At 39.8% G+C, this 25,554-nt stretch overlaps 1 protein-coding gene across 2 annotated transcripts; it reads left to right on the plus strand.

The window, feature by feature from the left end:
* Positions 1–8: 8 nt before the first annotated feature.
* Positions 9–25,469, plus strand: igf2r (insulin-like growth factor 2 receptor). 2 transcript variants are annotated; one of them, XM_056764174.1, is made up of 47 exons: positions 9–254; positions 559–698; positions 3,197–3,315; positions 4,197–4,295; positions 4,685–4,817; positions 4,985–5,096; positions 5,301–5,403; positions 5,503–5,662; positions 5,752–5,935; positions 6,943–7,046; positions 7,149–7,304; positions 7,453–7,593; positions 8,186–8,473; positions 8,549–8,699; positions 8,793–8,970; positions 9,118–9,233; positions 10,278–10,437; positions 10,576–10,755; positions 10,955–11,056; positions 11,160–11,261; positions 11,472–11,646; positions 12,067–12,264; positions 12,481–12,624; positions 12,711–12,886; positions 12,981–13,068; positions 13,150–13,353; positions 13,719–13,849; positions 13,930–14,033; positions 14,121–14,254; positions 14,592–14,788; positions 15,340–15,466; positions 17,045–17,176; positions 17,320–17,582; positions 17,683–17,895; positions 18,017–18,166; positions 18,255–18,413; positions 19,223–19,415; positions 19,534–19,686; positions 19,884–20,121; positions 20,216–20,355; positions 20,435–20,552; positions 22,017–22,163; positions 22,591–22,775; positions 22,951–23,137; positions 23,209–23,364; positions 23,439–23,508; positions 23,634–25,469. In XM_056764174.1, the coding sequence occupies exons 1-47, from the start codon at positions 112–114 to the stop codon at positions 24,000–24,002; spliced, it is 7,422 nt and encodes a 2,473-aa protein (XP_056620152.1). In that variant the 5' UTR covers positions 9–111; the 3' UTR covers positions 24,003–25,469. The 2 variants fall into 2 exon arrangements, with proteins under 2 accessions (XP_056620152.1, XP_056620153.1); XM_056764175.1 differs by having other exon boundaries at positions 23,218–23,364.
* Positions 25,470–25,554: the final 85 nt, after the last annotated feature.

Consider the following 25,554-nt stretch of genomic DNA (forward strand, 5'->3'; position numbering starts at 1 on the left):
GTCTCGTCATGTGACCGTGAGTTGTTCCTGCTACACGGTAGTGATTAATAATCAGACATACTGCTGTATCATGTCGGTCCGTGCGCACTAATATATATCCCGATGTAAAATATGGGTCGTGTACGTATTTGTAAATCGGCACTTTTTCGCCATATGTGTACCACTGTTATTTGTGCGTTGATATTGCTTAAGTGTGTCCGTTCAGCTGCAGCAGCAGCACCGGATGACAGCCCATGGTTCCAGGATCTGTGCAGGTAACGTTATTATTATTCATTCCTACTGTATAGCATAAGCAGATGCTTTCTAGGAATCAAACTCATGTGCCTGTATATCTCCAAAGCTTAGCAATTGAACATTTTGAGAACTAGTCACTGCTAGCTTTTAGCCTGGCTGTATTAATGGATGTCAACATGAGACGTCAGTTCGTGTGTATGCTTTGTTTAAGGTATCTAATAGCAGTAATCTATATCTATATAATGCATGTTATAAACCATCATTACACTGCAGTAAGAATGAATGGAACATCTCGTATAAGGTTGTGTGTGTTTTCTTTTGAAGTTACAAATGGGAGGCCATTGACCAGGACAGCAATGTGAGTTACACACTGAAGCTTTGTGAATCTTCACCAGATACAGACTGTGGAAAAGACACAGCTGTTTGTGCTCGAAACCAACAGAGTGGCCAGAAAGAGTCCGTAGGTGAGTGCAATCTGTCAAAACACACCGAAAGCATCCACAGGGTGTACCTCTGGACTGCATGTGCCTTTTTTGGCTTTTGTGTGACCTGCATCTTTAATTTAGCAATGTTTCTTTCATTATAAAGGTTTTATTTAGTGTGATTATATGGTTGGTACATAAGTACATTTACATTTAGTCATTTAGCAGACGCTTTTATCCAAAGCGACTTACAAAGCAAAGGAGCGATATGTCATACAGGAGCCATAATACATTAGGTGCCAATACAAAGTAACTGGTTTTAACAAAAGCTAGACCACTACCTGTTTTTTTTTGTCTGTCAGGTATTCAAGGAAGAGTTTGGTTTTAAGTAGTACCTGTATTGTACCTGTATTGACTGGGGAATTGATTCTTAAGGAATGATTTTACCACAAATACCTGCATTCATTTATTAGCGTAGTGTGTAGGGATGTAACGATTGCCGGTTTTAATGGTTTACCGTGATAATAACCGTTAGTATTACTGCGTCATATTTTACTTACCTTTGTTATACCGTTCCAGTGTTACGGCTTGAAAAACCCTGTCCAGCATCAGGGATATTATATTTTGTTATCAGAGTTAAATCAGTTTCTTTCTGGTTTGAGTTTAGTGTATTGTTTGTCGACTCTTTTAGTTGAAAAGCATGAAGTTTTGACTTCGGTTTGTTCTTAAACGTTTAAGGAGAGTAAACAGTGATTATTTTCTAACTTTGCAGTAGTTTCTGATCCTTGCATAAATCATAGTTGTTTAATCGAATACAGTACTTTGATATTTTAAGCGTCATCTCTTTTAAACAGTGCTGGATTGTTTGGTCTTATAAAACAAGTCAGCTGACCTCTGTATGACAAGCACCTATCAACTGAACCTGACCAATAGCAGCTCAGAGTGTGATTGTGTTATCTCTAGATTCACATGATGGGTTTGGCTTCATTTGTGGTTTGAACAAACACTGAGACTGTTGCATGGCATGTCAAGTGACTGCACAAAATGTTTGCAAACAACATAAATATCATGCCGCTGTGTTCTAAGGTCGTGTGTTGTACAGTACATGCAGAGATTGTGTAATGTGTTTATAGATTTTATTTCATGTAAAGTGCAGGCAGAAGTTTATTTCGCAAAAGACATGTGAAGTGTCTATTTATAACTGTGTCTCATGCTGTGAAGACTGTGTCATTACTATATTCATTGTAGTTGAACCTGTCTTTCTGCCTCACATGTCTTGGTTGTTTTGTGATGATTGACAGCTTGATGTCCGATTTTCTTTGTTACATTTTTAGTCAGACACTTTTCTCGTTCTTCAGCGCATTTCCATAGGTTTGTGTATATAGTGTGTATACATGTTTGTCCTGATGTTATCTTGTGTTACTGCGGCAGTATATTTGTGTTTTGCTGTAAGTAGGTCACAGCTATCAAGCAGCAGGTGATGTAGTCGAAAATTACAATAATGGAAATTCCTGTAAGTTTATCATTTAACTTATGGTGCATAGGTAAACTATATTAAAAAATACCAAATGCCAGTAAACTAAACGCTTAGATTTTTACATGTGACATGAAAATTATAAACATTTGCTAGTTATCATAAAGATTTTTCAAATGAACTATATATATCTTTTAGCCTTTGATTATTTTACATCTGTTATTTTTAATCTCCCAGTTGCCATCTATGTTTGAAACATAAAGTTGTAAGTTACTTACTATCTTATCTTCAAACTTTTTGAAATCAAATTGCGTCAAACTGACATTTCCCCCAAAACCGTACCCAAAAGCTCAACATTTAAATGATTATTATAAGTAAGGTACGACACCCTGAACACCTATTATTTTATATACTTGCTCAATAATGTTTTTCTTTTAGTTTAAAGCGTTACATATTACCATTACATTTTATTGACTGAAAATTTGAAAAGAAGCATTTTGATATTTTTGAGAACTTTATGCCACCCACTGAATTAAACAATACGATGCATTAAACTCAACAATTTTTTTTTAGCATTTTTGGTTGTATGTTGTAGAAAGCAGTACAGTTGTATACAATTTCCAAACAAAGTCTTCGTAAAGATATGGCATGTCAAATGTTCTCTGGAGGTCTCGAGCTGCAGTTGGTCTGGCTGGCATGTATAGACAACCAGTTGGCACTGTGTTTTGTTTTAGTAGGTCACTCCTGCTGTGTGTTCTCTGGGTTTCTGTACTTCTAGAAATTGTGACCTATAAGATTCCGGCTGTACACTGTCTCAAGCTATAATATATTAACTTTGTCGTTTGGCCCATTGGCAAACTTCGCCAAGTAATTTATATATGTGAGTTCTTGTATTTAACAGTGATACCTCTATCTCTGTTCCATAAGTGTGTCCAATAATGTGCCAGTTTACACTAAAAGCTTTCACTTACATTTTAAATGTAATATGGTATAATGATAACGGTTTAATTCAGAACATTTACCAAGGTATGACAGATACCAAACAAGAGTCTTTTAATCCCCATAGGTGAGCTCTCCTTACAGAAGGTCTCGCCCGCCGTCCTCGATTTCAACAGCATGAAGAAATGCGACGTCAAGAGCAGTCCCGTTCAGAGCAGCATCACTTTTCAATGCGGCAAAACCATGGTGAGATTTCCTCAGCGGCACCTGCTGTGACGCTTGTTTCCTTTCAGATTCCTGCTGAGCAAGAAGAAAAATATTACACTGTTAAGATGAAGCGAGAGCTGGTGCGGCTGAATCTGCATTGTTCCTTTTTTTAACTGGAGAAGTGGATATTTTCGTATTTCATGTTTGGCTTATGTGAGGATGAGACAGTGATGTGTTTAAATCACGTCGGTTCTAAAAGTACCAACTAAATCAAAGGGAAGTTTTTCAGCTTTTGAATATTAAGCTCAATTCGCATTTAGAAGATAGAATCTCGTCTTTTGACTTCCTCTAATATGGGGCAATGCTTTATTTGACATCATTTATCCGCACTTCAGCTTCACCATCAGAATCCAGGCTAAGGCAAGCTAACTATTGGCTATTTTAGAAGGGGGTAGAGCTTTTTGGTGTGTCCCGCCCTTTCTTTTTCATTGGAAATTACTCCCAACAAACTGAGCAAAGCTGCACATTTTGATGCACTTCAGGAGGTCTTTAAGACTTGAGAAGTACAGCACCGTCATTCATCTTAATGGCAGCTGCATTATGTATGAGATCTAAATTTGCTCAGAGACGCAAAGGTCCATGATGTTTTTTGAGTCGGTCACATGATTTAAAAGATTTACTGAATTTGTTCACATACATTATGCAACCAACCATAATGGAACCTAGCTAAAACTGTTTGCATTCTAAGCAATAAGACGAGGTCATGTGACATGTTTGTAACCACAGAAAAACAGGAAGTTGAGTTGTTAGGTGCTGCATGATATAGTTTTCAATAATGTAGCCAATAACTTTTTATTTATGCATTTGGAGGGTAATTTTAATACATTTTTAATGACGTCTGTTTTTTGTGTTGATCAAAGGGCACGCCAGAGTTTGTGACCGTTTCAGAGTGTGTGCATTACTTTGAATGGAGGACGTATGTCGCCTGCAGAAAAGACAAATTCAAACCACATAAAGAGGTGGGTGGAGGTGATGAGACATGAGAGCATCTGCAAGAGTCTGGGGTTTTTAAAGACATTTATTATATAGTGTATCTTATGCTGAATGCTTTACAACAAACCAGTCAATCGTCATTGTCCTTCCAAAACCTTGGATGTCCAAATTCACAGGTTTTTCAGTAAATTGAAAATACACTGTACATTTTAAATGATTAAATACAAAGTAGACAAGCACTTTTTATTAGTTAGATATTAGCAAAACCCAGTCACAACATAAAGGATAACACTTAATAGTGATTTATGGCAAAAATCATGCAATACAGAGATTCAGAGGTTTCAGAAGGACCGCAAACTAATATGAGCGTTTTTTACCAACCAGTCCATGTGTTTTATTGACATCTGTTTTTAAGGTCCCCTGTTACGTCTTTGATTCTGATGGGAAGAAACACGACCTCAATCCTCTCATTAAACTCAAGGACGGTTATCTGGTCGACGACCCCGACGATGACGTAGATTTCTACATTAATATATGCAGAAGTCTAAGTAGGTTACCTTCAATTACCTTTTTTTAATAGCAGTGACAAACTAAGCTTTACTTACACACAGTCCCTCTTCAGTTTCTTATTTAAATGAAACAAGTCTTTTGAAAGCTATGACTTTGATAAGTTAGCCATGTTTATATACTAAAAAGCTTGAATATTTCTGTCCAGACCGAGATGGAAGCCGATGTCCTGAAGGCTCCGCCGCCTGTCACACCTCCAGCAAAGGATCTTTTGACATGGGTCAGCCGGTCCAACAGCTGGAGCTGCTCTCCAATGACAAGTATGTGATGTTTTGGAATATATTCATATATCCTATTGTGTTTCGTTCTTAAGTGTGTAATAGTTTTCTTGTTTCTGCAAATCAATTATTGCCCTTTACGGATTTAAACCTGCAACCTCACAGTTCCTATTCCAGAGACCCAAGTGTACCCAAGCTCTTTCCCATCTTCCCCACCAATGACTTTTAGCCTCTTCTCTGTTTCAGACTGAGATTGCGGTACGAGGGTGTCAAAGACATCCCAGACTTCTGTGAGGGCCACAGTCCGGCAGTGACTATAACACTCATTTGTCCCTCTACAAGGCAAGCGGTAAGAATTTGTCACAATTTAGTACAGACTTATAATATTGAATTTGTGTTTTGCCATGTTGTGTCATGTTGGTGGACGTTGATCTCACTGGTTTCTCAGGGAAATAACCCTAAGATGATAAGCAACTCAAACTGTCGGTATGAGATCGAGTGGGTGACCGAGTACGCCTGCCACAGAGATTACCTGGAGAGTCACGACTGCAAACTGACCAGCGCTCAGCACGACATCGCCATCGACCTCACTCACCTGACACAAACCTGTGAGTTTACATCAGAAGATTCACCACAAATCTGTAATTTATGATGGAACACTAATGGTTGCTCATGTTATTTTTGTCTCTTCCCGTAGCTACAGATCAACCCTATGTGGCCAAGGCCAAGAGTGGCAAGGACTCGTACTTCTTCTATCTGAACGTGTGTGGAGAGACCATAGCTGGTGACTGTAATACTGAGGGTTACGTGTCGTCCTGTCAGGTCAAAGAATCTGGCGACGTGAAGAAGATCGCTGGGAGATACCAGAACCAAACGCTGAGGTTAGCTCACATTTTCAAACCTTTCAAATGTCTCTCTGTCTCAGGTTTACATCAGTCTTAAAGGCAGGATATAGTTCACATCTGTAATGAATAATTCAGCAATGTTAAAATATGAGGACCAGGGTTTTTCCTGGCTCAAAATGAGGCGTGCCATCCTTATATTGTGCAAACACACACTTGTAGGCCTCCCGTCCCTTTAAGTGGCTTAACCAAACACTGTACATATTGAACATAAAAATGAGATGAAAAAACAATTATTGTGTTATACAAAACATTACTTTTTTTATCAAATAAAGTTTTTTATCCTTTTCAACTAACTTTTCAGCCCACAAAAGCCAATTAAATGAACCAGTCTATCTAAATTAGCAAAGCACATTGACATTGCTTGATTCGCTTATCTTATATATGCGATAGTGACTGAAAAGTTTAACATTTTAAACGAATCGGTTCAAAGGAGTCGTGAAACTCTGCTGATACAGCTCCTTTTAGCTCTTGTAACGTTACTTACCTCTTTTCCGCGTGTATATTAGTCATTTTATGTGAATCTGGCCTTACTGGGTTGTTGCTAGAAAGTGATGCAAAATCTTGCTATAAAATATAGTAAATTACATAAGCTTATGTCTACACCTACCTAGCCTTATAAAAATAGTAATTAACTGTTGTTAGCGTGACAAAAATGACGCTGTCTTGAAGTGCACGTGCACAGTGGAGGTAGCTGTATCCCTTCTAGCCAAAACCGCCTCCAAATAAACTAAACAGCGCTCCTCTGCGGCGTAATGCCGCATCTGCATTTACAAATGACAGTCTGTTGACAGAATACACGGATTGTTTTTGTGAAGACACCCGACATAGAATTTCGGCAAGAATCTGAGTCTGCAAAAATTTGATGGAGGCAATTTTTCTATGCAGGAAAAACCCTCACGTTTGCATATCAGCTCCATATCATGGATCATTGCTATCATTGCATGTGCAGTGCATTGTAAAGAAAACTATTTTGGTGTCTGTAGGTATTCAGATGGAGACCTCACGCTAATCTATCCGGACGGCAGCATATGCAGCACTGGATTTCAGCGAATGACCATCATAAACTTTGAGTGCAATCCAGAAGCTGGTGAGTGACGCTCATGGTTAAAAAGAAAGGAACTGCATTGTGATGTCAGACGTTTGCTTTCCTGCACATCTTCCGCACTGACGCCAGACTTGTGGTTTTCAGGGAACGGCCAGCCGGAATTCACGGGAGAGTCAGACTGCACGTATTATTTTGACTGGCAGACAGCGTACGCGTGTGTTAAGGAGAAGGAAGACCTACTTTGTCGAGTCACAGACCATAAGAAGCGCTACGACCTCTCGTCTCTAACACGCTTCCCAGGTCTGTTAAAGCTGAGGAATGATCTCTTGTACAGATGTGATCAGATGTATACGATCCTTTCCTTTTCCTTCTGAAATGTTATGTTTCTGTGTTTTAATGTACGTCTCCCAAATTTTCAGCACGTAATTGTGTGGGTGTTTTTTTCTAGAATCGAGTGGATCTCATAACTGGGAGGCTGTTGAAGCAGAAAAGTCTGATAAAAAGAGATTTTACATCAACGTTTGCCATAAAATTATATTGGACGAGGCGACAAACTCATGCCCTGAGGATGCAGCAATATGTGCAGTAGGTCAGTGCAGAGATCGTTTATATGTCTGTGTTTACAATACCGTTCAAACGTTTAGGGTCACTAAGGGGTCATTCACATTTCGCATCTTTTGCATGGACAAGTTTGTGAAATTTTATATTCAGAATGCTGCAAGCGCACTGCAGGTCGTGTGACATGAACTAATCAGCTTCAGCTTTTCTGGAAACAGCGTAGAAATGCTCAACGAAGATGGAGACACAGATGATCACATCATAAATAAATTTAGTAGAGTTATAGCAAAGGATTTTTAGCGCATAAACTAATCTTCACGGCAAATACGGCCCATGGTTGCTTAACAACGGCAGACGGCAGGAGAGCGCCAGCTCCCAAGCTCGTTTGAAAAAAATATAAAGCTGGGCGGCTCAAATATTTCCTGCACTTTTTTTTTAGAGGTGAAATTTGAATAGCCCCTAACTCATTCCTTGATTTCTTTATTTTTTTGTGTGAAAAAATATGACTATAGATATTATGTTGGAACCTTGTTCCATGCATTAAAAACATGTTTATTATGTAATGAAAGAAAATGATCTTTCTTTCAAAAACGTCACTTTCTAACTCAATTCTCCTCTCTCAGGAAATGGAAAACATGTGAGTTTGGGAAAATTTCTCGCTTCTCCCCAAAAAGCACCTGAAGGTGACGATGTTCGCCTCATATACACAGACGGAGACGTGTGCAGACAGAACATGAAAATTAAAACCATCATCACTCTGAAGTGTAAGCCGGGATATCTGGAGAGCGCTCCCATCTTGAGAGACGTGTCCAGTGACAGATGCACCTATGAGTTTGAGTGGTTCACCGCCTCGGCCTGTGTCCTCTCTCAAACACAAGGAGATGACTGCAGAGTGGAAGACCCCCAAGCAGGTACTCGATTAATCCAGTCCAACCCTGACCCGTGCATGTTTTAAGAGAATTAAACGTTCTCACGTTTGTTTGCAGGACTTTTGTTTGATTTGTCGCCCCTGCGGAAACCGAGCGAAAGCTATTACAACATGTCCAGCGGAAAGTATGATTACTTGATCAACGTCTGTGGCGCCGTGAAGGCTGCCAAGTGTCCTGAAACCGCCGGAGCTTGTCAGGTGGACCAGAGGCAAGTTCATCCTGCGTTTGTACTGGTTTTTCTTTTGTGACAATTTTGAAAAGCGTAATGAACCACGAAACATCTCTCAATGTGTCTCTACAGTGGGCTGAGCTCCTGGAATCTCGGTCAGTTTAACTCCAAACTTTCGTACTATGACGGACGGATCCAGCTGACCTACACAAATGGCTCTCAGTACAACAACCCGCAGCAAACGCAGCGTTCCACACTCATCTCTTTCCTCTGTGACAGAGGGGCCGGCCCGGGCAAACCCGAGTTTCAGGTACGTCACCTGCTCTTAAATAGTTTGTGCTGACTGTGTTCACAGGAAAAAAACTTGTAAGCATTAAAGAATTTCTTTTGTTATGACCTCTGTACCTGGGAAACCTTTAGATATTGTTTCTTCATGGCTTCTGTCTTGTCATATTAGGATGAAGACAATATGACATACAGCTTCAAGTGGTACACATCCTACGCCTGTCCGGAAAGACCGCACGAGTGTGTTGTGACGGATCCAAACACACTACAGCAGTATGACCTGTCCAGGTAAGCTTGTTTTTCTGAAAATATTTTTTTTAATTTTTTTTTATTTTTTTGAAGGAACAGTTCACCTAGAATTGACTTCTTTCTTCATTTACTCGCCTTTAAATTGTTCCAAATCTGTATTAATTATATTTATATTCTAAAATGCTTTACTGTGGCTCACTGGTTAGAGCATGGCGCCTTGAAACGCTAAGGTAATGGGTTCGATCTCAGGGGATTGCACATATTCAGAAACAAATGTATAATGTAAGTTGCTTTGGATAAAAGCGTCTGCCAAATGCATAAATGTAAATGTAATATATTATGAAGATCTCATGTATCCAAACCGTTCTCGGCCGCCATTGACTGACAAAGGAAAAGGAAATAAGATATTTTGAAGAATGTACAACAGTTCTGGGCCACTTTTGATTACCGTTGCCATTTTTTCCTACTATGGTAGTCAATGGGATCCAAGAAGTGTTTGGTTACAAACATTCTTCAAAATATCTTTCTGTGTGTTAATCAGAACAAGAAATTTACAGATTTAGAACAACTCGAGGGGGAGTAAATGATGTCCGTTTCGGGGGGGGGCGAACTGCCCCTTTAAGGGAACATTTCGAGTTTTTAGCATTTGGAGTGCATCAAAGTTATGATAGTTTTATAAATATTAATGTTGTTCATTTGTATTTTTTTATTATTGTTTTAATTAGCTTTTATATTTTGTGTTTTTATGTTGTGCATTGTAGTTTAACTCTTGATTATTAGTTTCTTTTTGGTTTTCCTGTACGAGTTGGATTTATTTTTATTTCAGTTTTAGATATAAGTTTAGTTTATTTATTTTCAGCTGATCATTTTAGTGCCTCAACTTAAACTTATTTACTTAGTTTATTCCTAAAGCGTCATTTCTACTGTTCATTTAGTTATTGAAATCATATTTAGTCCCATATTTGATTTGATTTCAATGAACAGAAATGTTTTAATCATTTTAGTAAACTGTAATAAACTTGGAGCTTATATATATTTTGGCGTTGTCTGTACTGAACGTATCATTTGTTCGCCACTTCGCAGTTTGTCTGTATCTAATGGCGGCAGGAACTGGCAGGTCTTGGACACCTCTGAACCCAGCGTGCTGAAGAAATACTACATCAACGTCTGCCGGCCGCTCAAAGCCGTACCCGGCTGCGACAGGGCAGCTTCCGTCTGCAGGATGAAATTCGAGACTGAAAAGGTTTGTCGTTTCAGCATCCTATTCAATAAAAAATGAAGTTCATTTTTGGAGGTAACATCACTCCTTGCACAACTGCGTAATGATCTTATAACAATGTTTAGTGATGTCATAACAAATGTGTGTATGTTGCCGGTGCAGGAAGGCCTGTCTGAGAAGGTGGAGGTCAGTAATTTTGGTGTTGCCAATCAAGGGCTGGTGATTGTGGAAGAGAACCAGCTGATGTTGACTTACACGAACGGCTCTGCATGTGTGGCGGGTGACGGCGTGATGAGCACTTATACCACACGCATACACTTTCTCTGCTCGAAAGGGACAACGGTATGAGCCTTTTCAAATCAATATCTACAAACACTTGTGAATTTACTGTTTAATTGGAGTATGTGACGGAAAAAAATGTATTTTCAGTAAAAAGATAGGCACAACATGACAGGTTTTAGCATGGAGGACACTTGTGTAGGTGACACATCCTTATAATGTGTGTCTGGAGAATGCTGAGTGTTTCGTTTTGTGTTTTTAGCGATCCGGCCTGCGATTTGAAGGGAAACAGAAATGCCTTGTTGATTTTGTTTGGGAGACCGAAGCAGCCTGTGCCATCTCAACGGTTGTGGAAACCAACAAGGTTAACCGTCACTCTGGCATCCTTCATGTCTGTCTTTCATGCAGTCAAGAACAATTTGTTTCTAAAAATGTTTAATTTCTATTTTTCACATGATCATGGACAGACCTGCTCAGTGAAAGATCCCAACACTGGTTTTGAATTCAACCTTCAGTCCCTGGCCTTCAAAGAAGGATACACCGTCACAGCAGATGGAAAAGACTTTGTAGTATGAAACGCTTTTCATTGTTTCTCTTGATTTTGAGTCCATCTTGAGAGAATATTTAGCGTGTCAGAGTGCAGTCGAAACTTTAAATAGTTATATTTTGATCCGAATTTAAAATCCCGCTGTAAATTCCTGATGAAAACCACATCTTAGAATTTTCCTCAGGACTATAAACTGATGAGTTAGAGTCACAAACCGTCATTTCTTCTGTAGGTGAACATCTGTAACGCTGTGGATAAGTGTGGAAGTGCTGATGGGAAACCTGTGGCCGGATGTGAGATGGAGGAAGGGAAACCTGTGAGTCAGGTCGGGGTTGAACAATCTCTTCAGTTCTCCACCGATGGCTCTCTCACTCTCACGTACAAAGGGGTTTTGGACAAACAAACAGGTGCGTTATGAGTTGTGTTGTGTTCTTTACATACAAAACTGATTTAACAAAAAATGTCATAACGTATAACATTCAATATAACAAACCATAACAACAAGCAATACTGCTGTCAGGCACTGATATTATATCTCCAAAATGTAAAAAAGGAAAAACTGTAATGATAATGATGATGCACACCAGAGCTCCAAAGATATCATTATTTTTTAATATAACTAATTAAATTGTATTTTTTTAATTGATTTGTTTTGGTCGAGCACCCTTTTCAAGTTGATGTGCGTTCTTTTGTTGTATTATGCTAATGATGCGCTTATGCATATAGGCGATAGGCAGACAGCGATGATATGTTTATATAACTTCAATCTTGTGATATATTTTGTGTTATATGCTTATCGATGTGCATTGTTTTCTGTTTCTGCGTAGGCACTGAAAACACCTTCATCATTAATTTTGTGTGTGACCAAAATGCTGCTACAGCATCTCTGCGGTTTATTCACGAAGAGCTGAGCACAAGCACAGGCACAAGCACAAGCACAAGCACACATGTGACGCACAACGTCTTCTTTGAGATGTCCACCGCTCTGGCATGTGAGCCCGCCCCTGTGGATTGCCAAGTCATAGGTAAAGCTATTTGTTTAAAAGTGCACCCAAAATAAAAAGGGTCATTTATCCTTATCCTTATCACTTATGTAGAGACATTTAAAATGAATTAAAGTAGTGGCAAATTTATTTTCTTTTTAAGCTTCAGAAAGTTGGAAACCTCTTGATTGTTTTTATTTTCATTTGAAGCTGCAGAACAGTTGAGACGTCTTGCTTTTTTTAATCTTGCTTTTCCAGATTCACAAGGTAGAGAGTATGACCTAGGTGACCTCAGTCTGGATGGCAAGTTTTATGTTCCTCTGGACACCTCAGATCAAGCAAAGTCTCAAAAGTTTTATATCAACGTGTGCAGACCGCTGCCTCGCATTCTGGGCTGCGCTGGTGAGTGACTGCAGGACATCATGATGTCACTTCCCGTTTTATCCTCTGTTACGACTGGCCACGTGATACACAATTGTTTTTGCCAGCTGCTGCGATAGGAGCGTGTGGTCAGATCAACGGCACAGGGAGGAATCTGGGATACGTGCAGTCGAGCCTGCAGGTGACTGAGGACGGCTCCATCAGCATCGTGTATCAGAACGGCGACAAGTGCAGCTCGGGCCGCTACTCCACCCGAATCATCTTCCAGTGTGACGACAGTCCCGTAAGCATGTGGACAGACATACAACAGTGGCGCGTTTTTGTTAATACATGTTCAGTATTTAGGACACCAAAACTTTTTTTTGTTTGTTTATTAGGGTGCGCCCATGTTCGATCGCATAGACGGCTGTGAATATGTGTTCATCTGGAGAACATCAGAGGCCTGTCCGATCAAAAGAGTGCAAGGTAGGATGAACAGCCAATCAGGTCAGAGAACCATATACAGAGCTTTTCTCATTGGTTTGACTACGTTTTGTCCCCTTACAGGTGATAACTGTAAAGTCAATGATCCGAAGAGTGGTTATGAGTACAATCTGACACCACTGGCTGGACAGGACTATGAAGTGAAGGGTTTGCATTATGAGTATCATTTAGCAGTATGCGGACCAATTAAAAGCACCGTCTGCCCGCATGGCGCCGATAAACCCGTGTCCTCCTGTCAGGTAGAAGATCAGAAACACAGAATTACAGGTGAGTTTTTTTTTAAGTGTCACTATAGGATTGATATGTTAAATATTATTGAAGAGTTAAAATTCTGTCATCATTTATTCACTCACGTCATTTAAAATGTGTATATGACTCTTTCTTCTGCGAAACACAAAAGAAGATATTTTGAGGAATGTGGTGGTTTTGTGTCCATACAATGGAAGTCCAGTGACATTTAGTTACCAACATTCTTCCGAATATCTTCCATTGTGTACTGCTGAAGAAAGAAGATCACACCGGTTTGTGATGACATGAGGGTGAATAAAGGATGACACAATCTTCATTTTAGGGTGAACCATCAATTGAAGGCTGGTGAGAACTTGTGACGTTTCATGTTTTTGTATTTGCAGGGCTGGCCAATCAAAACCTCACCTTTGATGACGGGATCATCATGATCAACTACACGCACGGAGAAACCTGTCACAAGATCTACGAGCGATCCACGGCCATTCTCTTCTCTTGCGACCACAGCAAGAATCCTGTGAGTTTGCAGTGAATCAGAATATTGACTAGTTTAATATTGTTCTTAGATAAATCTAATCCTGTATCTTTTCTCATCAGGGGAAGCCAGAGTTTATTCGGGAGACGGCAGACTGCACGTATCTGTTCGACTGGCACAGTGCTTTGGCCTGCCCTTCGTTCAAAACCACAACCTGTTCATATAAGTAAGAACAACTTCTTATTTGGTGTCTCCATATACACAAAGTACCTTTCTGAATCATGTTTAACGCTTAATATCTGTTTTCTGGCAGTGATGGAAACGGACACTCTTATGATTTATCCTCATTGGCCCTGCACAAATCTAATTGGATGGTCGTGCCTGAAGAGACCAATCATGCGCAGCGATATTATATCAACGTGTGCAAGTCTCTGGTGCCACAGACTGGTGAGATGTAGCTTTTTATGTTGCTTTAGTTCACCCCCCACAAAGAATGCTGTAATTTTTTCATCATCACGTTGTTCAAAACATGATTTATTTCTTCTGTGGAACACAAAAGAAGATAATTTGAGAAATTTCTCATGAGAAACAATGGAAGTCAATGGGGTGCAGTGTTGTTTGGTTACCAACATTCTTGAAATTATCTTTTGTGTTTTGCAGAAGAAGTTAATACCAGTTTCGTATAAATCATTGTCCAATCAGCATTTAGGGTCAGAATGATCCATTTCATATCATGTGTTTTAGCAAAGCTGTCAGTTTTATATCTTCTATGTAATGGTCTCAGGTTTGTGGAACTGCCCGTCCAGTGCAGCCGCCTGTCTGAAGGACGGAGACAAGTATGTGAGTCTGGGTGAGGCAGAAACGGGTCCACAGTTGGACAAAAACACTCTGGTCCTGAAGTACACAAACGGACAAGCCTGCGCAGACGGCAAGAGAAACAGAAGCACCATCATTCGCTTCAGCTGCGATCCAGACAAAGTGGTTCGTATATAGACATGTTAAAGACACATTTTTCCTGTGCTGATGCTCTTTTTGGCCCCAATGAAAATGATGCTCTATGCTGTAAATGCTTTAAATATCTTTTAAATAGATTTTAAATCGAGCTGCATTTGAACGGCACCAATGCAGTGATATGAAAAGCAAATTATTTTATTTTTTATTTCATGAAATGTATATTTTCATGTTAAAAAATCAATCCTTGTCGTTTATATTGTGCTAAATATATTGCAATGTTCCTTATTCATTCCTCCAACCAGAGTTATTATAATTTTGATTTTGGCTTTACAAATTGTTTAATGTTCATTTTATTTTTAAGTTAGTAATAAGCTTTAATATAAGTAATATGGTATATGCTTTTTTTCATTTAATAATTATTTTGTTTATTTTTTATGTTGCTAAACAATATTCATTATTTTAGTTTTTGTTAATAAATATAATTTTAGTGCTTTAAGCTTTCAGTTATTTTTAAGACATGTGTCTTAAAGTATTTTTTTGATGTTAAAGGTTTTTGTGTATGTCTGTCTCACTGTCAGGATTCTGAACCCTCTCTGAACCCACCGCTGGATGATTGTGTGTCTAATTTCGAGTGGTACACATCTGCAGCATGTCCTCTTTACAGCACTGAACACGGCGACTGTAAAGTGACCAATCCAGCCACGGGTGAGTCACACAGTCACGCTGCATGCACCATCAAACACATGACTGCTGAGTCATCTTCTGCTTATAGCAGTGCATGTTAGTTCCTTGTTTTTTTAGTAAATATTTTAGAGGCTTTTTGCCTTCATTAGGACAGTAGAAAGCAGACAGGAAAGCTTTGGACAGAGATCATGGCAAAGGACCGTTGAGACACAAATCGCACTCAGGTGCACTATATGTCGACACGCTAACAACAAGGCTATCGACGCTTGTGTTTTTATATCTCTAATGTCAAAATGTTTCTATTTGCTATTCGCGGGACAATTGGTTAGGCCCGTCACAAGGGGAGTTAAGGCCGTGTGTGAACTTGATGTTTGAGGTCCTCTGATGTGCGAGGTCCTCAAATTTCACACTGTTTTAATACTACTGGTATGTAGCATGTATAGCATATATAGGGTACTAACTAAAACCAACATTGTGTTCAATTAGCTCTTATCATCCAAAACATTACTATACAACAAATGTAAAATGTTACCTTAATATAAATAAATTAGTGGTGGGCATAGATTAATCTAGATTAAAATGGCTCATTTGAATTCTGCCGAAGGCATTCAGAATATGTGTGCTACCCAAATAATGACTAAAAGTAAGTCTTTGAGAACGGGTTTCTCAAGCCAGGTGGCGCATTAGACCAGGAGCTCATCTCCTGTTTCCAAAATGCATCACAAACTGCTTGAGAAAGCTGTTCTACTATGATAATTGGTGATGAAAATAAATGATGTTCAATAAGATGTACTTGTGTTTACTTCCGCATTAGCTAAGGGATGATTTGCGTTTAGGTGGTACTTGAGACTGGAAGAACTCTTACAGTAAACCAATTCCGCATTGCACAAGGTGCAAACAACCTTAGTCTTGTCGAGGTTTCTATTGGGAAGCTTCTTAAAAATAAAAGTTCCCTCAAGCAAACCCGGCGGCTTCATAGCTGCATCCATGTAAGCACGTCACGTTTGATGTGGTTATTTCACAGTAACGTTGTGTTGTGTTCAGACCAAACGCGAATGGCGCCTCAAGCGCGAGTGATTGACATGTTAAGTCAATGCAAGGACGCGATAGACCTACTTGAGGCGTGAATCGCGCGAATGAAACCCTGGTCATGAAATGATGAGGCAGCGCAAATGCATGAATTGCGCGAATCACGCGAGTTGAAAAATCTCGTTCTCGCCCCCTACAGTGCAATTCAGCTAGGTATACATCCACGCTAAAACATCAAGGTGAAAGTCATCATAGCTTGCGTAGTATAGACCCAGCTCCCAACCCAACTTTGAGAATAGATTAACGGCGGCATTTTTCTCAAGTTAACGCCGATAACGGCCCACCACTAAAATAAATGTCAATAATATGCAGATAGAAGTTTACTAGGCAGCTGCACACAGTCGTGTCTAGCGCAGACTGGCATAAAGAAAAGATATGCTATTTGTTATTAAAACGCATCCAAATGTACACATTTAACATTCAGTGTCACATTGGCTGTACAATATTTGTTGCTGTTTTTGAATTGTTCTGATCTTCTGACACAAACCGTATAAGCTCTGGTCTCCACAGGTCATCTGTTTGATCTGAACGGCCTCAATCGAGATGGAGGATATATAGTCTACGATCCTTTGGCCCACAGGAAGATGTTCAGATTAAACGTCTGTGGAGAGATACTGAACGTCGGATGTGGTTCAGGAACAGGTGATTTATGTTATATATGTGTGCATATCGGGATTGAATGGATTTACTGAAATAGTCAACTAGATAAGTGCACTGTCAGCTACAGCCCATGTGGCCTCCCCTTCATATCTGTGGTAATGTAAAGCCATTGATATTTGCTTCAGGTGTGTGCATCAAGGAAACACAGACAGCAACGAGTGCTGGAAAAGCCTCCGGGAAGCTGGTGTATAGGGATCAGGTGGTGGAGCTCACCTATGAGAGCGGAGACGTGTGTGCCGCCAGCCCCTCCCTCAAACACAAGAGCATCTTCAGCTTCGTCTGCAAGCCGGAGGGAGGAGGGACCGATGGTCCCGTGTTGGTGTACTCTGATGACAACACATGCACTCATTTCTTCTCCTGGCACACCCCGCTGGTCTGCGAACAACAGGTAATGGGGTCATGCAATGCTTTGTAAGACCTTTAAGGCACGCAAAGGTTTTCAGATGTGGCTTTGAGAAACCATCACCATAAGAGTGCTGTCTGTGCAGGTGAAATGCTCGGTTTGGAACGGCACCAACCAGATTGACCTGAGTCCTCTGATACATCTCACTGGTTACTATACTGCGATAGATGATGATGTGGACAAAGAAAAGTCTCCTGACTTCTTCATCAACATCTGCCAGTCCCTTAACCCCATCCCAGGGGTCAACTGTCCACCAGGGGCCGCCGTGTGTATGGACCCTGCTGATGGAGACCCAGTTGTGAGTAAACGTCGGATGGTTCTTTGTGCACTGTTAAATATTTTGACAACCTGTTGAAATAATAAGACACAGTGTATTAATGTAAATATCAGTCACGTTTTTTTTTTTTATTCCTCTGAAGGACATCGGGCGAATCACATCCCCTCCTCAGTACAACAAGGAAACCGAAGAGGTCACCATCACATTCAACAGCACAACCGTCTGCCCCTCAGACCCCACCTCCAACTATTCCTCTAAAATCATTTTCACCTGTCAGAAAGGTGCAGAGCTGGTAAGTCTTTGTGTGTCATGTAGCGGTGAACTGTTAACTGATGTTATTTTCTGCGGTGTGTCTGTAAGTGTTGGTTCTCTGTGTGAAGGGCTCTCCTCAGATGATTCGGGCTCAGGAGTGCATGTATGTTTTCGAGTGGGCCACTCCTGTGGTGTGTCCCGAAGCCGTCACTCGACAGGGCTGTAGCCTCACCGTCTCCCAGTTGCAGTACACCTTTGACCTCTCGAAGCTGTCAGGGGTCGTTCAGGTAATGAAATCTTTGCTTGAAACCTTTGAGGGATGACAATTTCTGAGTAATTTACTCACAAGTATGCCAACCCAAATGTTTACTTCAACCTATTATCTAAACTTTAAAAAGAAAATGTATGCCACTTTATCTTGTGTTTTGTGACTAGTTGTTGTATAATATTTTATCACAATGAGATTTGAAGCTACTGTTAAATATTGTTAAATGCATTTGTTTTATTTTGCTAAATGAGCTCAAATTATTCTTTGTTTTCTTTCACGTATTGTAAGATTTAGCGATTTAGAGATTTTGAATCCCCTTGGAAGTTAACATGTTTACTTTCTAATATAAGATTATAAATTTGTGTTCCAATGAAGAAGGGAAGACTTCATTATGGGAGAATATTCATATTTGGGTTGCACCGTCAAGCAAGTTTAAAGTAGAACATACAGCCGCGCAGAAAATGAAGAGATCTTGTCGTTTCAGAACAAAATCAAACCTCAAGAGTGATATACAGCAATGTGACAGATTTACAGCATGACGAGACACATGAAATCTGTGATAAAAATCAAGGCTATTACATAAAAAAATCATGATACAATATTAGTGTAATAACTGTTGTATTGCTTAAAAGTGAATATGAATGTGTTTTCTTTGCATTATTTGAGGTCTCTCTAAAAATAATAAATACTTCCACATTTTAGTTTGGCCAAAGTAATACCCAATCCATTTGATTAACTTACAATGCGAAAAGAAAGTGAATACATGATCATAACTAATAAGGAGAAGACGCCTGATGCTCTGTTCTGCTTCTGTTTTTCTATGTTCAGGTTCCTGAAAGTTCTTATAAGATCAACGTATGTGGCACTTTGACGGACAAAGCATGCAAGGACAGCGCGGTGTGTCTGATCTCCAGCGGCTCAGCGGCTTCGTATGGAAACAGCAAATTAAAGCACATGAGCTACAGGAGAGAAGAGCAGGCGGTGATGATGCAGTACAGCGCTGGAGACCCCTGTCCTCAAGGTCACACAAACACGACTGCTTCATTTCATAATCAAGTGTGATGACTATCTAACAGCTGTATTTAAGATGACGTTTTTTGCAAAACATCTATTTGAAGAAAAAAAACATTATCTTACAGTGACGGATAAGGATGAAGTGTGCATCTTCCCCTTTAAATTCTTGAACAAGTCTTATACTGAGTGCACTACTGAGGGCAGAACAAATGGCAGGAAGTGGTGTTCCACAACAAGTGATTTCAACAGAGATAAGAAATGGGGCTTCTGCTCTGATGGTATGTACCTCTGTCATAAGCTGGGCAAAGTGTGTTTATGATCTAAATTATTTATTTAAATAAGATATGTCCAGTCACCCTAAAAAGCATTTGAACACTTTAAGTCACAAAACAGAAGATTTAAAATTGTTTAAACAAACCATCAGAGAAATGGTTGGGCTTGGTTTTGAGGCTGTTTTTATGTTTGTAAATCACAGCACAGAGAGGAAAGAGGCAGTCGTCTATTCTGTTCTCGTGTGACCGAACGGCCGGCCGTGGGACACCGCAGCTGACGAGCGAAACCCAGGGTTGCTCGGCCTCATTCCAATGGAGGACGAATGTGGTGTGCCCACCGAAGAAGATGGCTTGCAAGTTTGCCGCACAACACCAGACGTACTACCTGCAGACCCTCTCCTCTCTCACCGAGCCGTGGAAATTCCGCCATAATGATGAATCGTAAGCATCTAGTTTTCTTTGTCATCATCACGCCAGAAAAACTGCATAGACATGGACAAGTCAAATGCATGAAACTCTCTGTTTACTTGTACAGGTGGTATTTTAATCTGTGCCAGTCGATTAACGGTGGGCTTGCCAGCTGCCCGGAGGATGCCAGCGTGTGTCGCAAGCTTCACAACGGGAAAACAGAGACTCTGGGTCGCGTGTACACACAGACGATGGAGACCATTAACGGTGCGTGTGTTTTTTTAATCCACTTCTTAACTAATTGTGGTTTTGTTGGTGATGTCAAGCCGGCTCGTTTCACCTCCAGACGGAAGGATTCTTGTGAATTATTCCATGGGAGACGATGTGTGTGGAAGTCATCGGCCAGCCAAAACTATCATACAGCTGAAGTGCGGGAGCACATTGGGCCGTCCCAAATTTCTGCGGTGAGTCTGATGACTTTTTTGTCACTTTTTGATATATAAATGAAGATCTCTTTTCCAAAACGCATTAAACGCCAAATTTTGTCATGAGTCAGAGTTTGTCATGCCATTTTGCTTTGTACTAAACCCATTCACTGCTCCATCAATGTTTCATGCCAAATCGCTATATTTCCTTGTTTAAAATGTTCTGGAAGATTCAGTTTCTTTCCAAAACGATATAAGTGCTGAACCTGTTTTTAGCCTAATTGCGATGTGTCCTCTCGACCAATCAGAATTCGCTCGTTAGTGGTACTTGTATGCGTGTTATTTTAAAATTTGTTGTATGTGGTGGAAAATATTGAAACATGAAATTGAAAATATTTATTTTATTTTACTATTTAGTTTGCTACTATTTATTTTATTTAGCTGTTATTTATTTCATGCATTTGCATTTATTTGATTAAATTAATTTATAGTATGAGTCCCTGATGTCATATGTTGCATGTTCTCTTGTTTGTTTGTTTTAAAAAAGAAATAAGCCAACATTTTTTGGAAAAAATTATGTTTTTGTAGCGTTTCGAAAAAATAAAAATAAACTTTGAATTTTTAATCGACATTATTGTTTTTTCATTTAACAATCAATGTTTAACTCATTCGATCCCAGCCTCTTTAAAAAAAAGTTGCCGCCTACGTTTTAATTTTTTTTTTATTTTCACCCAACTTTAATGGCTCACAGTACATTTTCTGTAAAGAATATATGGACAAACAATATGTCAAATGAAAGAACAGAGTGTCAGCTTTTAAACAAAAGAAACCGTATTCTTCTATCTTCATCTGTTCGTTTTTTATCACTCCGTATATGAGGGTAGGTTTCTTCAAAAATGCACCATTTTGATTAAACGATAAGATAAAGATAATTAACGTTTTTTGTCAAAGATTCTGCCCAGATTACACTCAGAACAACCATTAAAAACCGCTAAAACCTATATATGTTCTAGGTTCTGGGATTCTGTACTTTTTCCCAGTTGTGTGTAATAGCGCCACCCGCTGTACAACAGTACAAACACTGATTGCCGTAAAAACTTGTCACTGGCGGGGAAGCGTTTTTTTTAAAATGACGAGATGACTCGTCAATGGCGCTGAAAGAGTTAACATGTTCAGACTGCGCCAACAGACCATTTTAACAGGATAAATTGAATATTGACAAAATGTATGGGTCTAGGTAAAAAAAAAAATTCATGAAAACTTTTAAAATGGATTTATAGCGTTTTGGAAAAGAGCTCTTCAAATATAGACACGACAGGAAATTTTGAGATTAAGAGGAGAGAATACTTTCTGGAAATTATACAAGCCGGAATCTGCCTCGAGTCTATATGAGTTTAGCCGCTGCGACTCAGTTGAAAATGTATATACCAAATTTGAGATCTGTAAAAAAATTCTGAAGCGAGTGAAATGCATTGGTTTTATTTGTGTGTGTCTATGTTTCAGGGAGGATAAAGCAGCGTGTGAGTTTTGGTTGGAGTGGGAGACTAGTGCCGCTTGTGCTGTGAAGCAAATGGAGGTGGAGATGGTCAACGGAACCATCAAAGTAGCCGAGACAGGAGCCACGTTCAGCCTGGGTGCACTGTATTATCGGTGTGTCTCTGTCTCATTAATCTAGTCACTATATGATCATCTGACCTCTGTCCCCTGTCGAAGCACTAGAATCAGAGGTCAAATTATCCCATATTGTGTTATGAAAACATTCTTTCATTGTCAGAGAAACTCGGTTTACAGGTATAGTTTACCCAAAATATTTTAAAGATATTTTGAGAAATGACTCGTTCAATGGAAGTCAGTAAGGGTCAGTGTTGTTTGGTTATTAACGTTCTTCAAAATATCTTCTTTTGTGTTCTGCGGAAGAAAGAAACTCATAAAGGTTTGGAATGACATGAGAGTGAATAAATAAACAGAATTTCATTTTTGGGTGAACTATACCTTTATGGTTCTTTTAAACTAAGCTGACCTAACAGGAACCAGTCAGTTTAGTTGAGATAAGTTATGCCATTGCTATCTTTCCCAGTTTACACAACGCCACAGGAGACATTCGGCCCAACGGAGACCGTTATATCTACCAAATCCAACTGTCAGGGATCACAGACGGCTCCATTTCAAAGTGCCTCGGTGCCAATATCTGTCAGGTGAAGATTAATGACAGCTACCGCAGAAAAATCGGTTCCACCAACAAAGCCAAGTATTATCTTAAAGGTCAGAGGAACTCTTTTAATCTTCAACGTTGAAATTCTTTGCGTGACATTTTAAGTCGAGTGACGTGTAGAACATTTATGCGTTTCATTGGAATCAAAGCCATGGTCTTGCCGATGCTAATCATCAAACTTTGGCAGCGCCGATGTACGACGTGACGGGTTATTTTTGACTTCAGGTGGAAATCTTGATGTCCTCGTACCCTCTGAATCTACATGTGGCCGTGACAAAACCAAGACGGTGTCCTCGACCATCCTGTTCGACTGCAGCCCTACAGCAGGAGAGGGTATCCCAGAATTCCTGCTCGAGACAGACGGCTGCCAATATCTGTTTGTTTGGCACACGTCCACTGTTTGTGACTTTTTGTGAGTATCGCCTAAGCCTGAACATACATTTTCTGCATACATTTATCTTATTTTGCTAACCGTGATATTAGTTCATCCAGCTCCAAGGACCAGCACATTAATGATGGAGGGGAGGATCATGATGGCTTGTCTGGGAGGAGTCAGGCTTTGGGGTCGGTACTTAGTTTGCTGCTGATTGTGGTCACAATCTGTTTGATTGTTCTGCTACTGCACAATCGGGACAGAAGGTAAATGCAATTACTTGTTATTGCATGTTTTTTTAATATGCATAATAATTTTTTCTTTTTTAAATGTTATTCAGGCAATATGTTATTCAGAAAGTGTCCAGCTGCTGCAAGAAAGGAAATCCAGTGTCTTACAAATATTCCAGGGTGAAGTTTCATATATATATTTTTTTGCTTAAAAATTTAAATGTGCATGTTTGTGTACCAGACAAACTCTCTATCTCATCTTTCTTCATCTCTCTCTCTCTCTCTCTCTCTCTCTCTCTCTTTAGGTAAACGTGGATGAAGATGGATGCGAAGATGAAATGGAATGGCTGATGGAAGAAACGGAGACCCCCACACGGGAGCCGCAGCAGAACGGTCACATCACAACCAAACCTGTGAGCGCCGATGCTCTGCGATCATTCTCCCTAGATGAGCAGGACAGCGAAGAGGAGGTGCTCACGGTCCCGGGGGTCCGAGTGGCCCAGCATTCGTCTTCACGCCTGCAGTCGGCTTTGCTCAAAGCGGAGAGCGACGAAGACCTGGTCGGACTGCTGGATGACACGATGAGCAGGAACAAGATGAAACGCAGCGGTAGAAGCCAGAGGAAGCCACAGCCAGACCCTGATGACAGCGACGAGGATCTACTGAAAGTCTGAGGGCGCCGGGCAGCCCGACTGAACTTTTGAATGTCTGCCACCATGCGTTCGGTTGCTCCATTTCTAAAGGGAAATTTATTTATCAAAAGCAGATGGTTGATTCGTCCACGAATTGGAGTCAATGCCTTTCTGACAAAACCTCGTTTTTGTCATTTAATTGTTAATTTGCGTTTGTTTTTCAGTTGGTTGAGATGAATGATGTACAGAGTTGTTCAATGTGAATTCATTCGTCCTCCCACAAAGGTACTATGTGGACTTTTTTATTGTTATTTAAAGATTTTGGCAACTGTTGTTATTTTTTTCACCAGCTCACTGGACAGATACACTGTTTTATCAGATTTTGATTGTGGTAGGATGAAGACCTGTGTAAACACAATCTGAAGCAGTATTTCACATATCTTGAGCCTTGTAGCAGCAAGAGGAGATTGATTCGCTTTGCAAGTTCATATTCGCATCAAATCTGCAAATCTGCAAATCTACAAATCGCCACGTTCCGGTTTTGCATTCTGCATCGACGCATTCTTTACGCAAACCTTTGTCTAAAGGAAATCATCCGTGTCTTTTGCAATGGTTTAACCCCCTTTGCTTAAAGCATTACAAAAAGAAATGACATTGCATGTTCCTTTACCATCACCTTTTCTCGGCACAATTGAAGAGAAATGTTTTTCGGCACTATGTGGTAGTTAGTTCAGATTTGTTTAACTTTATCATTTAGTTGTTTTTCTTGAATAAATAAATCAGTGCCTATGAAAAAATCGCATCAATTTAAATGCAGGAGATGCTTCTCAAGCACTTTTGCACTTGCACGAAGAGTCATTTTATCACCGCTTTATGACATTATTATCTGGCTGAAATGCATTCATGTTCACATTAGCCGAACGCAACTGAATCTGTATGTCCGAGTCTTTTATTAACGCAGACAAATGTCTATTTTATTTGCTGAATGTTTTGTTAAGTTTATGCTGAATCAGTTTTAACATGTAGAGAGATGTGTAACTTTGCAAGAGTCAGTCGGCGGGCATTGAAGGCTCTCGGAAAATGATTTGCCAAAGCAAGGAACGAGACATTATTCACTCGACATGCATTACTCAGGTTGTCTTTTGAATGATGAGAAGGCTTGTATTTCCACCCATCAGTGTATTCCTCACATACATGGTTGCCAAATATACCCACACCAGTTCTGTGTTTGTCCACTGCTTATGAGAAGGTTTTGTCTTTTGCACTTTGGTGGGCTTGATTTTATCCGTCCTATAGAGGTGGATAAAATCAAGCTAAATATTGGTCTTGACGGGTTTATTTAATGAAAATGTCTACAAATGCTGTATGGGTTATCATATGGTATGAGTCTCTAGAACTGATTTGAAGGTATTTTTCTTGTTTTACAGCATTTGGTTTTGATATTTAATAAGGCTGTGCTGAGATATCATGTCATTTGGTTTGAATAAAACGATCAGCTCCTCAGCATGAGTTCTTTTGTGATTTTTGTGTTTGTAGCTTCACTGTATGAACGGGAGAATCATTTACTGATCTGATGGTTTACAGAAAATTATTC

This window comes from Triplophysa dalaica, chromosome 13 (genome assembly GCF_015846415.1).
Source record: "Triplophysa dalaica isolate WHDGS20190420 chromosome 13, ASM1584641v1, whole genome shotgun sequence".
NCBI classification, from domain to species: Eukaryota; Metazoa; Chordata; class Actinopteri; order Cypriniformes; family Nemacheilidae; genus Triplophysa; species Triplophysa dalaica.

Coding starts and splice junctions, on each gene's coding strand:
- igf2r (XM_056764174.1), top strand. CDS start 112: ATGGGTCGTGTACGTATTTGTAAATCGGCACTTTTTCGCCATATGTGT. Junction 7,305..7,452: donor GTCTCTAACACGCTTCCCAG/GTCTGTTAAAGC, acceptor GTTTTTTTCTAG/AATCGAGTGGATCTCATAAC. Junction 9,234..10,277: donor CAGCAGTATGACCTGTCCAG/GTAAGCTTGTTT, acceptor GCCACTTCGCAG/TTTGTCTGTATCTAATGGCG.